The 13,720-nt window shown below is 38.2% G+C and overlaps 1 protein-coding gene and 1 pseudogene across 3 annotated transcripts in view; one reads left to right on the plus strand and one right to left on the minus strand.

Annotated features, from left to right (window-relative positions):
- The first annotated feature begins 4,212 nt into the window (after positions 1-4,212).
- LOC127638051 (cytochrome P450 2D6-like) lies at positions 4,213-5,116 on the plus strand (annotated as a pseudogene).
- A 4,002-nt stretch (positions 5,117-9,118) lies between these two features.
- LOC127638244 (CCR4-NOT transcription complex subunit 1) overlaps positions 9,119-13,720 on the minus strand; it is a 35,025-nt gene continuing 30,423 nt past the window's right edge. For all 3 annotated transcript variants that reach the window (XM_052119687.1, XM_052119686.1, XM_052119685.1), the window contains exons 44-49: positions 12,285-12,458; positions 12,000-12,149; positions 11,657-11,837; positions 11,367-11,499; positions 10,976-11,110; positions 9,119-9,991 (exon numbers count right to left, since the gene is read on the minus strand). In XM_052119687.1, the coding sequence (XP_051975647.1) occupies positions 9,913-9,991; positions 10,976-11,110; positions 11,367-11,499; positions 11,657-11,837; positions 12,000-12,149; positions 12,285-12,458 (852 nt within the window). In that variant the 3' untranslated portion in view covers positions 9,119-9,912. The remainder of the gene's footprint in view (positions 9,992-10,975; positions 11,111-11,366; positions 11,500-11,656; positions 11,838-11,999; positions 12,150-12,284; positions 12,459-13,720) is intronic.

The following is a 13,720-nucleotide window of genomic DNA, read 5'->3' on the forward strand; positions in this document are numbered from 1 at the left end:
TATTTAAGCGTGCAGAGTTAGTTTGTGTGGGAAAACTTTGTGTGTGGAGCTGTACGGCACCTGCGGTTTGATTCTGCTATAGATGTATCTTTCCATTCTTTTCCATTACTGTTTTCATTTTCATTTCACTGCATACACAAACATTTTTCATTTTATGTGGCTTTACCCTGAAACAAAAGTGGTTGCCTGCAGTTGTTATTTCAAGTATCTATTTACTTGATCTGGGTCAATATATAATTGTGGGAGATTTTGAGTTTGAATAATTCTGGGAAAAATATATATTTATTTACAAAATATTATTATCTTCCCTGATAAATCATCCCTGAAATATTTTGTTTTTAGTCATTGCCAAGCTCAGGCATAACTGATTTCAGATATTTAGTTTTAAAAACAAGAAGTTTACTCATTATTTGGTCAACTATGTTACGGACAAAACCTAAGTTTTAACTTTAAGTAAATGGCAGACATTTAAAAAAATCATTACTCTTGGAAGAATATGTGTCTATTTACCTACCTTTTCAATTAAAATACCCAATTAATTAAGAAAATACACATTTTGTTCAATTGAAACCCCAAATTTCAAGTACTGAAGTAACCGGTCTGTATATTTTGTTTCCAAACTGCTTGATTCATGATAATTTTCTTGATGAAATTATGCTGTGGTATATATTTGACAGCTACTCAGTTTCTAAATATTTACTTGGAGATTAGGGAACCATTGAAATACATATATTTAAAAAAAAAAACATAATGGTAACTTAATTGACAGCCCAGTATCATAGTTGACAAAAGTAACATAGTTGACTGGACATGACAAAGTAGGATGATGTATTTAACAAAAACAATCCTAAACTATATCAATTATTATATGTTAGCTAATCTTTTATTGCATTTAATCAAGACCTGTTGAATATTTCATGACAAAAGGAGAAATACAGACGCACATCAGTTTACAAGGATCAATCACAACTTTATTAACAAGCACATATATCATAAGCAAGAGATCCTAACATAGAAAACAACAACAACAAAAGTATCAAAAACAGCACTTACACAAAAATTCCACCATGTAAACATTTTGAAAATCTTGTTTGTGGAATGAAATACAGTAGTGCATTGTATTGAACAAAAAATAATAGTGCACTGCAATAAGTAACAATAACCAAATAGTGTTTTATTCTGTTGGTTAACAGAATAAGTGTGCTGCATTGGATCAAAAATTTAATAGTGCAAACAGTTGTATCTCAAAAACATTCATATGTCAGAACCCAAGTAAAACATTGGCATACCCTCCAAATTCCGGGCACCCATGAAACCGGCGGAGACAGAACACACTCCTCATTTTCTAACCCAAGAACATGGGCAATTATGGTTTGTTTTTCAATGACTTTGTCAAGCTCAATCAAGTACACATATTTGTACTTTGAGTGTGTGTGTGTGTGTGTGTATATCAGAGGTGTATAGTCCAGGTGCCAGAAAGTAGAAATCCTGTCCAGCAGCTGTTCCAATCATCACTAAACCAGCTCCTCTACCAGGTAGATGAGCTCGTTAGTGAAAACACCTGTTCTAGATGTAGAGGCAGATCCAAAAACATGGCAGGATTTTTACTTTCTGGCACCTGGACTATACACGTCTGGTGTCTATATGTGTGTGTGCTTGACCGTGTGCTTGTGCCACGTGTTTGTTAGCGTGTGTGTGTGTGCATGTCCTTAGCCATGAAGATATGATTTGGCAATATCTTCCCACACATCTCTTTTTATTTCAACATGACGTGCTGTCACGTGCTGTGGGGCAGGAATCAACCTGAGCACATCCTCAAATGGATACCAGAGCGCATCCTCTCGCATTGGCCAGTAGTAACGATTGTGTCCCACTCTGTGCATGCACTTAACATGAACATGTGTCTCACTCACTTCAACAATGGTTCCAGGGTAAACCTCATCGTCATATCTGATGACACACCACTGACCAACAATGTCATCTCTATCACTGTACTTCAAGTTCTGGTTGTTCTTGGTGCAATGCAGGAACAGCAGAGTTGACTTTGAAGTCGAAGGCCTGAGCTTGGTAACACTGACATTGCAGAATCTGCAAGTATGCCTCCCTTTTTGCAGGATCAGCATCTCGCCGTGCACGGTAACGGCGCTGCTTTTCTGCAGCAGATAATCGTGGCATTTGCCTGAAAACAAGTTTTTCTTTTATGATATTTATTGCAAAGTATTTTATAGTTACTGTACAATTAGAATATTAAATGAACTCCTGAAAACTATAAGAACATTTCATGAATGTCAACTATGTTACTCTTGGTCAACTAAGTTACCTTTGCAGAGTAACATAGGTGACTGGTAACCTAGTTGACATTTTAGGGATAAAATCAAAATGGTTGCCTAGCACCAGACACCACATGGCATTTTACGGAGAGGTTCTTCTGAATATTATATGTACAACTGAGTAAAATTGAAATTCAAAGTTATTTATGAATTCATTGTAGTAACATTGTTGACATATGATAAGTACACATTTGCCCAAAGCACTACTTTAGGTGAAATAACTGAAAATGTGGAGGGAGAACATACCTTGGAGTCTTGCTAGTTTTCTCTTCAGGAGGAAATGACATCATGTGGAGCAGGTCATGTGATTTGGAAAACACTCTTCCTTGAGGGGTGTATTTGCTATGGGTAACTTAGATGACAGCGACTTCTCGGACACATATTCAATTTGTCAATTTCTATTGAAAATGTGACATATTGCCCAAAAAGACACATTGTTCACAATTACCTCAACTTAATGTAAATAATATAATTAAAACTGTTTTTGAATAAGTTTTTAAAAGGTAATGAGATTGTGGTTGTAATTCATTTCGGACGGTTATTTAGTTGACATTTTAGGGATATCTAGTAAATGTTTATAAATAAATGATTATTTCCATAATAATTAACTATGGAATTTGTAAAGACAAGATCATGAAGAACACTGAAGACTTTTAAAATTTTATTTTAATAAGCATGTTTGCGAGATAAATCTCATGGACATGAAAACTCCCTCAATTATATACTGACCCATTCAACTCATAAATATTACTTTTGTTAGTTTAAACTTATTTGATTAAATAAAATATTTGAATTGACTAAAACAAGTTCATTTAGATGTTACCACATTATGTACATTTTTAAGTTACCTGACAAAACATGTGTTTTCTTTTAGTCCAACTGATGGATGGAGGGATGGATAGATAGAGATGATCATTAATGACTAATAATTATATATATATACATTTACAATGGTTTACACTGTATGACATGTCAACTTCCCACAATTAACTATTTCATGCCATCTACCCTATTACAGATCTGTATATTGATTTTGATCACTGTTCTGACCAAATACTGCATCTAAACATCCAAATGAACTCACGCAATATGTTGAATTGACAATCAGATCAAAACACATTGTGTCTTCCCAAGAAGCTCCTTTGATCCTCAGACTATATTCCACAATGCTGCATCTAACATCATGTGCAGTGTTCTGTTTGGATCTCACTATGAATACATTGATGAATTCCTCAAGCTTTTTGTTCTCCTGTACACAGAGAATGCAAAGATTGCTAATGGGCCATGGTGAGAAATTGTATATGGCTGTTTTGTCATTGCGTCCACAAATCTCTTCTTGTTTCTTTTTCTTTAAACATAGAAAGTTTTAAATTTGGGGAAAAAATGTAACAGTTGAAAATTAAGTGAAATTCTTCTTTTCACCCAAATAGTTTTCATACGATAATAAAAATTATAAGTTTGTGAAATTTAAATTCAAAATACAAACACTTTCACAAGTAATCATAGACATTTGGACACAACTGTTTTTGTTTTGTTTAAGAATTTGCAACAATTCTCCACAGATATATGATTAATTTCCTATGCTGAGAAATCCACCCCTGCCCTTTAAGAAGATATTCAAAAATATGTTTATAGCCAAACAAATGTATGTAAATCTGTTCAACAAGCCCAAGAAGACAAGAGTCCCAGGAGAGCCAAGGGACTTCATTGACTGCTATCTAGATGAGCTTTAGAAGGTGTGTTTACCTCTGTGATGGTATTTTTAACAGGTTGAAAAAGAACCGAAAGAGACAGTAGTGCTTTTAGCTGCATTTAAGGATGAAGTCTTATATATTATCCCTAATCAGTGAATATCTTGACCGACTTGAACAAACAGGAAATGATGGTTCCTCCTTTGCTGAATCCCGGCTTGTCCTGTATGTTCTGGATTTGCACTTTGCAGGGATTTGTAGGCACTTCCAACCACCTGCTCGCTGCATTTTTCTACCTCATGACTCAGACATAAGTTCAGGGTCTGTATTTTGGTTTAATCCATTAGTAATCCATTTTAAATATTTTAATCTATGTAAAACAGATAATCATGTCTTTGTCTTTTCTCTACAGAAATGTCAGCTTGAGATTGATGAAGTTCTAGATGGTAAAGATCAGGCGTCTTTTGAAGACCGACACAATATGCCATAGACACAGGCTAGATTCATGAAGTTCAGCGTGTTGCTAACACTGACCCGCTAAGTGTTCTTTCACTGCACCACTAAAGACACAGAGCTGATGGGCTACAACATCCCGAAGGTTATGAAACCTGATTATAAACCACAGTTTTTCATACTTAATTTAGACTCACCACCACCCCCCCCATCCAGGGAACGGTTGTTATCTGTAACCTTAAAAGTGTTCTTAAAGAAGAGGGTCAATGGATGTTTCCTCATGAGTTCAATCCAGCCAACTTCCTGAATGATCAAGACCAGGTTGTGAAACCTGAGGACTTTATACCATTCTCTACAGGTAATCATTCACAAATATGTGAGTCACATTGTTTGGGTCTTAGCTTGTTTGAATTTGTTCTATAATCAACTTAAGTACACATCTTGTTTGCAGGACCCTGTGTGTGTCTCAGTGAGGGTTTTACTCTAATGGAGCTCTTCCTGGTCTTGGTGACTCTGCTGTTCCATTTCAAGTTTTTTGTGTGGCCTGAAGATGCTGGAGAACCAGATTACACCCCAGTGTATGGGGCCACACCCAAACCCTACAGAATGCACATTAGACTCAGAGAGACAGTCCCATTATGATGATCTCAGATTTATGTGCATGTTGCAAAGATGGTTTTATGTCATTCAGATTTAAAACCGTGTATTATGATTGCTCCTATACATTATAAAACATCCTAAACAGGATATGGTTTATTTGTAATAGATCATTGACACAGTTTGTTCTTAAGTACACCAAGTGCTTGAATAAAAGCATTTACACAAATCCAGTGTTATTTTGTTTTTACTCTAACTGCCACCTATCCTGGAGTTCCAATTCCTGTCCCATAATTTTTACACTTTTTTTTTTTTCATCAAGTGTTAGTTCAAAGGGATAGTTTTCCCATGACCAACTGAATTCTCGGAGGAACCGCAACAGCCTTGACTTCAGAATCCAAAATGGCTGATCAGCACAACAACAGTAAGTGAAACAGTAGAAATATAGTGTTTATTAGCCCTTCTGTTTGCCTGTGTCGCAATAAACTCAGTGGTGCATGCAGTACTATCCAACCTCTATCTGTGGACATGATACTTCGGCATAATCTGCAAAATACTGCTTCTTATGTGTTTTTATCGACTGGTATTGCTAACAATGGCTACTTCCCCTGTCTATCTTGGTTTTCTGACTCATGTGTACTGGAACATGGTCAACTCGGGTGTGACGTCATTCCCAGCTCTGACATCTGACTTCCAATGTAAATGGAATGCACCATAGTACACAAGTCGGAAAACCAAGATGGACACGTCCAGGAAAACCTTTGTTGAGCTTGCTCTTTCGGAATACAAAAGGGGTGGGGGAAGTAGCCATTGTTAGCAATTTCAGTCAATAAAAACACAAAGTGGTATTTTGCACAGATAATGCAAAAGGTATCATGTCCACAGTGAGAGGTTGGATAGTACTGTGTGAACCACTGAGTTTGAGACACAAACAGAAGTGCTAATAAACAATATACAGCCATTTTCAGATCTCTCCAGAGATGTTCAATCGGGTTCAAGTCTGGGCTCTGGCTGGGCCACTCAAGGACATTCACGGAGTTATCCTTTAGCCACTCCTTTGTTATCTTGGCTGTGTGCTTAGGGTTGTTGTCCTGTTGGAAGATGAACCTTCACCCCAGTCTGCGGTCCAGAGCACTCTGGAGAAGGTTTTCATCAAGGATGTCTCTATACATTGTCGTATTAATCTTTCCCTCGATCCTGAATAGTCTCCCAGTTCCTGCCGCTGAAAAACATCCCCACAGCATGATGCTGCCACCACCATGCTTAACTGTAGGAATGGTATTGGCCAGATGATGAGCGGTGCCTGGTTTCCTCCAAACATGACGCTTGCCATTCAGGCTAAAGAGTCCAGATTTTGTTTCTCATGGTCTGAGAGTCCTTCAGGTGCCTTTTGGCAAACTCCAGGCAGGCTGTCATGTGCATTTTACTGAGTGGCTTCCATTTGGCCACTCTTCCATACAGGCCTGATTGTTGGAGTGCTGCAGAGATGGTTGTTCTTCTGGAAGGTTCTCCTCTCAACACAGACAAACGCTGGAGCTCTGTCAGAGTGAGCATCGGGTTCTTGGTCACCTCCCTGACTAAGGCCCTTCTCCCCTGATTGCTCAGTTTGGCTGGGCGGCCAGCTCTAGGAAGAGTCCTGGTGGTTCCAAACTTCCATTTATGGATGATGGAGGCCACTGTGCTCATTGGGACCTTAAATGCTGCAGAAATGTTTCTGTACCCTTCCCCAGATCTGTACCTCAATACAATCCTGTCTCGGAGGTCTACAGATAATTCCTTGGACTTCATGGCTTGGTTTGTGCTCTGACATGCACTGTTAACTGTGGGACCTTATATAGACAGGTGTGTGCCTTTCCAAATCATGTCCAATAAACTGAATTTACCACAGGTGGACTCAAATCAAGTTGTAGAAACATCTCAAGGATGATCAGTGGAAACAGGATGCACCTGAGCTCAATTTTGAGTGTCATGGCAAAGGCTGTGAATACTTATGTACATGTGATTTTTTTTTTTTTTTTTCGTTTTTTTATTTTAAAATAAATTTGCAAAGATTTCATGTTGTCATTATGGGGTATTGTTTGAAGAATTTTGAGGAAAATAATGAATTTTATCAATTTTGGAATAAGGCTGTAACATAACAAAATGTGAAAAAAGTGAAGCACTGTGAATACTTCCCGGATGAACGGCATTACTACGGTTTCACTTACTGTTGATCTGCTGAGCAGCCATTTTGGATTCTGAGGTTGCAGTTCGTCCGAGTCAGAACTCTGACTTGAGGGGTCGTTCCAGTTAAGAGTTCCTACTGGGAACTCGGAATTTCCAACTTCTGAGTACAAAAGGAATGCACCATTAGAGGATCAGGGAAATCTGTTAAAACTCAGCAGCAGGGAGACGAGAGCTTTGCATGTGCATTACAGTCAAAAGGACATCCTACAACGCTTGCAACAGCTCACTAAACCCACTTCTTAACTCACAGATTCCACAAACATTCTTAAATACATTATGCAGTGCTGACACTGTATTCTGGGAAACACTTGAGGCCCCTCAGGTTATAAAGTGTACTTGAATTTGCAGACTCTGCATTTGTAGACAGGATTCTCATTCTGTACACCATACACATTTCACTTTCTGATTTTTTTGTATTTTTTTAATCAAATGTTTTTTTTTTTTTATGTGTTCCAGATGCCAAAATCAGTTTTTGTGTTGTTCATTCAGCTGCAAAGTATTAGCTTTTTTGGGAAAAATCAGAGTTTAGAACAGACACAAAAATGGCCTGGTACTTGTTGGCCCTTCTGTGGAATATGAGAGGTGGTTTAATTAGTGAAACCTTTGACTCAAGTTCCACCAGTGAGCAAAAATATGTTCCAATAAAAAAAAAAAAAAAAAAAGGCACAGCAAATAAGACATCCGTCTATCGCATCTTTACAAAGGAAAACATCATGGAACGATGTAAAACCACTTTCGGTAGTTCCTAAGGCTTTTTGGCAAAACCTGTGGGAATCCACTCCAAATTACATTCATGTTGTTTAAAAACAGTTTAAAATAAAAAAAATTGGGTCAGATGTTACCGGTAGTTTCTTTTCCCCGTTACTTTCATAACATCATAAAATGCACCATTATGGTGAGCGGTCATGATGTTTCAAAAGTTTATTTCTGCAGTGTAACAATTAGGGATTCACAAATGTATCGGGTGCCGATATTTATTGGCCAATTATTGACTAAATTAAAACCATCAGAATACAGGTTATAAGCATGAAAACGCTGATATAAAACAACAGATGGTTTAATTTTAATTTGTAACACACCTTGTAAAAACTATGAAATCAAATGTTCATTCCGGAAACAAATAATAACTACAATATCTAGAATGGTTGGCACTCCTAGGAACAGGACATTTTGTTACGGTAATGCAGAAAATAAAAAAAACGCCATAAATGGACGTTACAGCTGTGAAAGCAGCACTTACCTATAGGCTACATGACAAGGGAAACCATCCAAAATGCTTTGAAACCAGCAGACTATGACTATCTGGATATTAGTATGATCCATTAATAATGCTACATGATTAAATTACAATTGAAATTGCAATCTGGCCATGTGCGATTACCAAATCTTAAAAACTCTGCGTTTTAAACTGCAAAAACAAAAGGTGCAAAAATGTTATAGAAGTACAAAATAACCTTTTTTCATATCAATCATCATATGTAGGTATTGTTTGTATCTTATCTGGTATATATCTTTCACAGTGGCTCTTTAAAATGTTGGCCTGTCCGTTGTTCAGATCCAGTGTTCAATGGAAATGATTTATTGTTAGAATACATAAAAAGCTTTTGTACCTCTGTAAATGTTTTTAGTATTTAAAATGGATCTGAGGACAAAATAAGGTAAGTTGCAAAATATCACTATCGGTCTATAGTTTTTGGGTAAAATGGGTATATCGGCCAAAAATGTTTGCATCCTTGGTAACCATTGTAGCTGCAGTAAAGAAAGATCTCTTGGCATCTTTCATCTGTCATTATGGGAAGCAATATACCAGATATCGACAACACTGACTTAAACACATGAAAATGACAGTAGGCCAAGGTGCAGTTCAAGTATTTAATGCGGTAACTACAGAATGCATACATACAGGAAAATAAGTAGCGGGAACTAAAGGCAACTACAAAGTACTACAAAATACAACACGCAGACCAATACATTTACAAAACATTCGAAATCCTTACAAAATGAGCTGTATTGGTCCTTTTATGTTCTGCAAGTTGAATCTTTATACAAACTCCAAAGATCCAATTTACCAACAATTTTTTTTAATATATTTTCACAATTGTACAAGTGCCAGGGAGAACCTCCAATCCAATATCAGTTTCCTCACAGGTGCAAACTTGTGACCCCCCCCAGTCCAGGACATCCATCTGATCCTATCAGTTCACCATACTGATAGCTCTCCCCATAAAAACCAAATGTCAGAAAATAAAAATAATAAAACAAGACAGCTTCCTTAGCCACTACCAAGCTTCCAAACAAAAGTCAATCAGTCTTGAAGGCAAAAAATACATTTATGGAGAGTTGAGGGGGGACCAAACAGCCAGGAGTGAAATGTGCTCACGTGTGTCTCACCTTTGACAATATTATGCAAAATCTGCTCTTAACTGTCCCTTTTCAATATTTACATTTATCATGTTCGGGGGGAGGGAAGAAAAAAAAAAAACTCCTCAGATCAGAAGTCGCCCGGTGGAAGGCGGACAGTAGTCCAGTGCCAGCTGTGTGTCGATCAGTGTGCATGGTATTGGTTGGGGGAGAGAAAGAGCTCTTTCTCTGGGCTCAGGAGTGGATTCGGCATCCTAACTTGCACCTGTTCCCTCCATCACCTGCTGGGCCTGCTTTTGCCCCATGCAGCACTGCGCCACTGACTGGAACAACCTGAGAGAAAAGATAAAGAATGAGACATTGCAGACACTGCTTTTTTTTATTTATTATTAAAAGTGTAGAAAGATGCGCCTGTGCCATTCAAAACCTAGTGAGCTGCCTACATATCCCGACACAAAAGCTCAAAATGATTTCAACGGTTTCAAAATGTTTATGCTGCCTCCCAAGATATCCAAGGCAGCATCGTATGTATTCTTCACACTACATGTAGGAATGCACAGATACCAGGGGTGGGTGATATACTGGTAGACATGTTAAGCATTGTGGTAAGGTTGATACCAGTGTTGTTTTTCTTCTTAATCAGTTTAGAATATCTACACCTCATTGTGTGGAATTTATTGAGTGTACTTTTTTCTATGAAAAGAAACAAAAAAGTTCAAACTACATATTATTTTACAATAAAACAGAGAAAATAAAAAAAGGATTACCGAACATAAAGTGTATAGCCTATTAGGAAAAATTTAAAAATAAGCGAGGATCAAAAATGGAGAAAGCTTCCCAGGAATGCTTGAGTGAGAAAGCACCAGAGGATCCTATGCAGAAGACTTTGCATCTGAGATGTAGTTTGTGCGGAGCGCTCCCATATTGCTGTGCGTGCGCATGCAGACTATATAATTATTAAATGAAGCCTTTTAAAATTGTATGTTTAAGAGACTTTAGATAAAATGCACTAGTTATATGGATTACTTTAATGGTGTTTTTACGTTTCATTTCAATTTAGGAGCCTGACGGTGACAACCATGGCTAACACACAGTATCAGATTTGGATGGGGCTCTTTGAACCGATACCCGATCTGGTTAAAAATGTCAGTATCGGAGCAGAGCACCATTTTCACGATGCAGAGTTCCTATCTATGTAGAACACTTTAAATCAGTCACATGTGTGGTTCCATCTCTGTTTGGATGCTGCCTATGTAGACAGCTTACTGGGATTTGGAACTAAACCCTTGAGCAAGAAGAAAAAAGAAGAGTGCTCACTTCTCGATTTCTGGGGCACAGTGCACAAAGTCATGGCTCCAGAACTTAAAGGCAGGGTTCTTGATCAGCTCAATAAAGGTTATGAGCAGACCCCATGGGTGTGGCCTGTTCACAATCAGCCTCTCCAGCAGTACCCTGCAAGATTCAATCACATTTATTAGACACTTTGGCAAGCAGTAACATTTCTTTAAGTAGATAGTAGTTTAGAAAAACATGAACATTGTCATTTTGTCTAAACAATTAAAGTGAATATTGACTGAGGCTTCAATTCTTTAACATATTGAGTTCTCACAAGAAAACAAGTCATATGGTTTTGGAACAAAATTAGGGTGAGTAAATCCCCCGCTCTATCCCTTTAAGTATAGAAAGGAAAGGGATGGGTTTGCCATACCTTGTGATCTGCTCTTGAATGGCTTCAGCGTTGGCCTCGGCAAACAGATAAAGCATGGTACAGCTAAAGTAGTGCGTGTGGCTGTTTGGGTAACGCAGCTGATTGGCTATCGCATTCAGGAATAGATAGCGGCCTGTGGGCAAAGGAGAATAATTAAAAAAGGGAAAACAAGTTCTAAATCTTAAACGCTAGAGCACAAAGGCAAAATTCATGAAAACCAAAGACTAAAAAAGTAAATTGACTGCTGCCATCATGCTTTAACTTTCTAGCTTACTAAAAAGGTGTCTCACCTTCAGTGTCCAGGTCGACTGCAAGGTTCTGGAAGATGTCCATGTGTGCTGAGTGAGTGATGGTGCTCATGGAGGGAGTGCTACCCTTGTTGTGGATGTGGGCAATGGCCTGGGTGCCCACGTACAGCACCAGAGCATTTATCAACTGGATGTTGTAGCGGTTGCCTGGCTCATTAGACACCTGGAGGTTGAGTAAGATTGTATCAAAAAAGTACCAATATTAAACAATCTACATAAGTTGATAGGTCTCATTATACAAGGTGCAAAAAAAACATAAAAGCTAACTTGTTAGATGTTACTCTTGATGTGAAATGTTCTTGAGATTCAGAGTGATGCCCCCTACCTGCAGGTTGCTGCGCAGCTCAGAAAGGAAGGTGACAGGTGAGCGGGTCTTTAGGTATGAGTCAAGATCCTTCTTAAATTGGGATGGCATAACACCGGTGAAGTTGGTAAGAATGCGGGGAGCAATGTTGATCTCACTGAGCATATCCACCTGGCGAACAAGAATAATTTTACATTCCACAGTTCAACTGCAGGTATAACTGAGGTCTAGACTGAGTCTTAAATGTATAGCCCATTTCCCCAACAGAGTGAGCTTAGAGCTCAGACTGTAACTGTGTGATTCTACCTTCAGATTAGGGGTAAAGGGGTCTGGAAGCCTCATGTTGCGGGGGAAGGCACTCAGGATCAAGTTCCTCAGCTGGATGCAGTTGGGCGGGATGACATCACAGAAGCCGTAATGGTAGTCGCACAGGAATTCTGGGAAGTCATGGAGCAGGACAAGCAACACACGGAGTGTTCCCTTGAAAAAAAAGAAATGGAGACACAGCCAAGCTATACTGAGTAGTGTTTGACACATATCCATTGCAAAAAAAGCTTTTTTTTTTTTTTTTGAAGAGTCCCGACAAATTAACGAATAACCCTTGTGGTTATCCAAATTACATACATTTACATTTATGCATTTGGCAGACGCTTTTATCCAAAGCGACTTACAGAGCCCTTATTACAGGGACAATCCCCCAGAACAACCTGGAGTTAAGTGCCTTGCTCAAGGACACAATGGTGGTGGCTGTGGGGATAGAACCAGCGACCTTCTGATTACCAGTTTACCGTTATGTGGTTTAGACCACTACACCACCACCACTCATAGTTACCGTGCACATCTCTTTTGCACTAAACATCTCTTTTTGGGTATCCTTTACATCATGAGAAAAAATTACTGGGATTTACATTTACATTCATGCATTTGGCAGACGCTTTTATCCAAAGCAACTTACAGTGCACTTATTACAGAGACAATCCTGGAGTTGAGTGCCTTGCTCAAGGACACAATGGTGGTGGCTGTGCGGATCGAACCAGCGATTTAGGCCTACAGGGTTCACCGGCATTGTAGTAATGACAGCGAAGTTGGAATACTGAATAACTTAACTCAGACTTGAGGTTAAGTAAGTGATTTTCTCAACTTTTTAAAAGATTGAACAAAATATCAAAATCTTTGATTTACAAGCTGTTCTAAAGTCTTCACTCATTCACACATGATTGATAAAGCAATGTGCTCTCAAACATTGTTTTTTGCCTCGACTCACATTCTGATGTTCTGCCATCTCTACCGTGTGTTGTGCGTAACTCTAGGGCTGGACGATTAATCAAAATAGTGATGTGACAGTGTGATTACCAAACTGCAAGAGCAGCGATTTAATCAAATAAATAGTCTGAATGCTATGTCCACTATGCTTTGCGTTTAGTGCCTTCTTACTCACATGGCAAGAACAGATTAAGTATCAAAAACATAAAAATTAAATAAGGAATTTGTTTTGTTAGACAGAAACCAAGATATATATATATAGGTGATTTTTTAAAATGTCTGATAAGCTTGTTTCTGAGTAAAACCTTTGTCTATTAGTATTAAGAACATTTATTGGATTGCGCTGTTTTCAAAAGTCAGTATAGCCTGACAGGAAAGACATAACAGAAGTTCTTCACCTTTTAATAAAAAATCCATGTGTCAGTCTAGAGTGACCTACTATTCCAGACATAGTATATACAATTTGAGCATGCCTATTA

Source organism: Xyrauchen texanus, chromosome 46, assembly GCF_025860055.1.
Source record: "Xyrauchen texanus isolate HMW12.3.18 chromosome 46, RBS_HiC_50CHRs, whole genome shotgun sequence".
NCBI lineage: Eukaryota > Metazoa > Chordata > Actinopteri > Cypriniformes > Catostomidae > Xyrauchen > Xyrauchen texanus.